Source organism: Gasterosteus aculeatus, chromosome 14 (assembly GCF_964276395.1).
Source record: "Gasterosteus aculeatus chromosome 14, fGasAcu3.hap1.1, whole genome shotgun sequence".
Classification (NCBI taxonomy): domain Eukaryota; kingdom Metazoa; phylum Chordata; class Actinopteri; order Perciformes; family Gasterosteidae; genus Gasterosteus; species Gasterosteus aculeatus.
Genome location: NC_135702.1, coordinates 619,052 through 622,378, shown reverse-complemented (window position 1 = coordinate 622,378; position 3,327 = coordinate 619,052). Strand labels below are relative to the sequence as shown.

General features: G+C 45.4%; 1 protein-coding gene across 1 annotated transcript; it reads right to left on the bottom strand.

The window, feature by feature from the left end:
- Positions 1 to 378: 378 nt before the first annotated feature.
- Positions 379 to 2,893, bottom strand: cetn3 (centrin 3). Its single transcript, XM_040197535.2, has 5 exons — positions 2,465 to 2,893; positions 1,729 to 1,843; positions 1,289 to 1,403; positions 1,025 to 1,216; positions 379 to 610 (listed from the first exon to the last, which is right to left on the bottom strand). Exons 1-5 carry the CDS (start codon positions 2,479 to 2,481, stop codon positions 567 to 569), a joined length of 483 nt encoding a protein of 160 aa, XP_040053469.1. The 5' UTR covers positions 2,482 to 2,893; the 3' UTR covers positions 379 to 566.
- Positions 2,894 to 3,327: the final 434 nt, after the last annotated feature.

Sequence of the window (3,327 nt, the reverse complement as noted above, 5' to 3'; positions counted from 1 at the left end):
CGCATTGAGGCTCCCTCTGCTGCTTTGATGAAGAACTGTAGAACATGAAGGACATGAAGGACATACATACGTTTATCATCTTCACTACACTTATAGTCTGAAAAACTGCAAAAAAACAATATAATAATAATAGAATTCTAATGTCCAGACAAACAACAAAAAAAAACAAACCTGCCAACAACAAAAAGCCTGAGTGGGATGAACGTCTCCAACGCTTCATCCTGAGGGGACCATGAATATTAAATTAAGATCCAGCTATCAGTCGTTGTGATGTTCTCCCTGAAACTATAAACGATGACGTGTCACATGACCCTTTGTGTCCAACTCGGACTCCGGTAACTCTGCTCGGGTCCAAACGGACTCAAAAACACGGAGGAATAAAGTGTGAAGGAAAGACTTCCTGGTTTATTTTTGTACAAAATGGAACACTCAAACATTGACATAGCAGATAACTGAACTTGGACTCCTCCTCCTCCAGGGAACGCTCAGAATCCCCAGGAGACACCGACCGAGGCAGAAGGTCAGTCGGCGGTCCTCGCTTCCCTCCAGTCACAGAGGGTCAGAGGTCAGGAGTCTCCAGTCATGATGGACAGGAACTCGTCCTGGTTTACTGTAACAACAAGGTTTGTCAAGAAATCTTGTTGAATATACGTCATTATTTTACAAATGAATTAATTTTACATCCGATTTAACGGTTTATTTTAACTTCACACACCAGCAGATTGTCAAAAATGTATTTTTCAGTCTCCTAAATGTCACGGTGACGTCCTCAAATGTCCCAAATAAATGCAGCTGAGCCACCAGGTGGCGGTACAGACGTTAGTGATTCATTGTGGCTCCTTAATGCCAAAATGCTGTTACACACTTCAAAGCTTCATTCTGTCTACTGACCAGCAGGGGGCGACTCCTCTGGTCCCATAGAGGTCTATGAGCTGGACACCGTGTATTTCAGGACTAGTCCCCCTTGTACTTCTAGTACTCCTCGTAGCACTACTCGTGGTACTAATACCACCTGAGGACTCACTCTCTCCGTCTCCGTCGTGGTCGAACTCGTCGATCATCCCTCGCAGCTCCTCGTCGCTGACGTCCTCCCCGAGCTCCCGGGCGACCCGCCTCAGGTTCCTCAGGCTGATCCGCCCGGACTCGTCGTCGTCGAACAGCCTGAAGGCCTTCAGGATCTCCTCCCTGGGGTCCCGCTCCAGGATGCGGTCCGTCACTGCGGGGGGGGGCTCGTGTTAGCGATCCGCGGGAGGGGCGCCGCACTGACACCACAAAGAGCCGAACTCACCGACTTCGTTGAAGTCCTGGAAGGAGATCTTTCCGGTCCCGTCCCGGTCGTAGTCCCTGAGGATCTTCAGGACGTCCACCTTCTTCACCTCGAAGCCGAGCGCGCGCATCGCCACCTGGGGATCAGCTTATGGTGACGTTTACCTTCTGACGTGCACATGTCGTCTTCTAATACAATCCCCAAAAAAAGAAAGTCCCGCTGGACATCCGAGGACGGTTAAAATAAACCATTTACGTAATCTGATGACTGTCCGTGACACTCTGATATTAGCAGTACTATTTGACATTTTATGTAAAAACACTATCAATCACTGTTCATTTGTCAGTTTCTTAATACAAAGGAGACTAAAACTAACTATTATTTTAATTATGATAACATTTATGTTGCAGACTCGCGTGCACTTGTTTAAAAGGAACACTTGTAGGATCAGATGTTCTCACCTTCAGCTCGTGGTAGTCGATTTCTTTGTCTTTGTCGGTGTCGAACAGCTCGAAGGCTTCTTTGATTTCGTGTTTCTGATCCTCCGTGAGCTCCTTCCTCTTCCTGCGCTCGGCCCTGCAGGGAGAACCAGCTTCAACCAGACGTACCTTCACGGTTTTACTTTAAGACATATTTATGCAGCTGATGCAAGATGGAACCTCAAGTATTTGAGTCACTTTTTATATTTGCTTTTTAGGATAATTGTGATAGATAACAACTGGTGTGCATGAAGAAAAAAACATGTAAAAAAATATCCTTATACATGTGAATATGTCATCATATATACTTGACTTTTAATTAACTAAGTTAACTGATTATATAATTCAGCTAACTGAATATATCATTTTGAACAATCAAATTACTACTTTAAATATTCGATAGTGCTGTAAAGACTTTTAATAGTGTGTGTAATAATAATAATTAGCATTACTTTCCTGTCCATAAGATAACCCTCTAGTTGTGTGCACCTAAGAGCTATCAAACTAACTAACAACTACAACAGGACTAAAACGTGTCTACTGTCAACAAACAGTAGTTAATAAAACAGAAAAGAGGAAAATAAAGAAGCTACGGAAGCCGCAAGCTATCATCTGCTAACACGGAGGAGGATAGCTAAGCATGCTAACGTCAGCTAACGTCTCGTGCAAAACCGCTGTTGGATAGATTAACAATAGTAACTGTGATAGAGAGCTTTACCTTATAGACAGACTCATCCTGGTGGTTTTAAAGACGCTAAAACGCAAAAACAACGCGTTATCTTACGCTCAACACACGGACATCAGCGACAGCAACAACACAACGATCAAGCCGCTCTCGAGGAGACGCTTCCTATTGGTCGCCGGTCACTAGGCAGCGGCAAGGTGATCTCTGATTGGTTAGCGTCAGAGCCGGTCTTCCCTCTTCTTCTTCTTTGTCTTTTTAATGCAGATGGAATCCTGAAAGCTGCGCTACTGGTTTCATGTGGAGAGAGTTGAGTATTACATCATTCAGAGGTCGCTGGTACTATAGATATACAGTATATATAAAGGGTAGAGTATGTATCTCTACCAACACAATGTTATGGGTGAGCGAGCTGGCTGTGGCAAGATGGCCGCCATGTGCGGACGTTCGACTCCGTTGGCCGGCAACGCGGACGAGACATCTAGTCTTTGTATATGTCTATGGCTACGGTGGCCCTGAGGTGCAATAAGGCAAGTAGGATAAAAACAACAAAATTAACTCCTTACGGAAAGGGTAGGGCCTTATAGCAGTGGACAGACCCTTCTGATTGGACAGAGGGACTGTCTGTCTTTTAACAGGAAGTGATGCAGGGCTCTCAAGTGTCACGCATTGAGCGAGACACTTACGCACTCCCGCCACACATCCAACTCCTCACGCCAAGGAATCGGACTCCGGTCCCCGAGCCGTGTCGGCCGTGGCGTCCACCGGCCGTAGCGTCCGCGGTACCCCCCCCTTCCCTCCTTTTATTTACAACACCTAAATATAATTGAACAACAAAACAGCGTTAAAACAATGGTGAAACACTAGTGGGACACCTTTAAGACACTGGTAAAACATCT

Excerpts from the sequence above, each read along its gene's own strand:
- cetn3 (XM_040197535.2), bottom strand. Across the intron at positions 1,404-1,728 it reads TCGACTACCACGAGCTGAAG|GTGGCGATGCGCGCGCTCGG; the intron begins GTGAGAACATCT and ends GCTGATCCCCAG. Across the intron at positions 1,217-1,288 it reads CCAGGACTTCAACGAAGTCG|TGACGGACCGCATCCTGGAG; the intron begins GTGAGTTCGGCT and ends CCCCCCCCGCAG.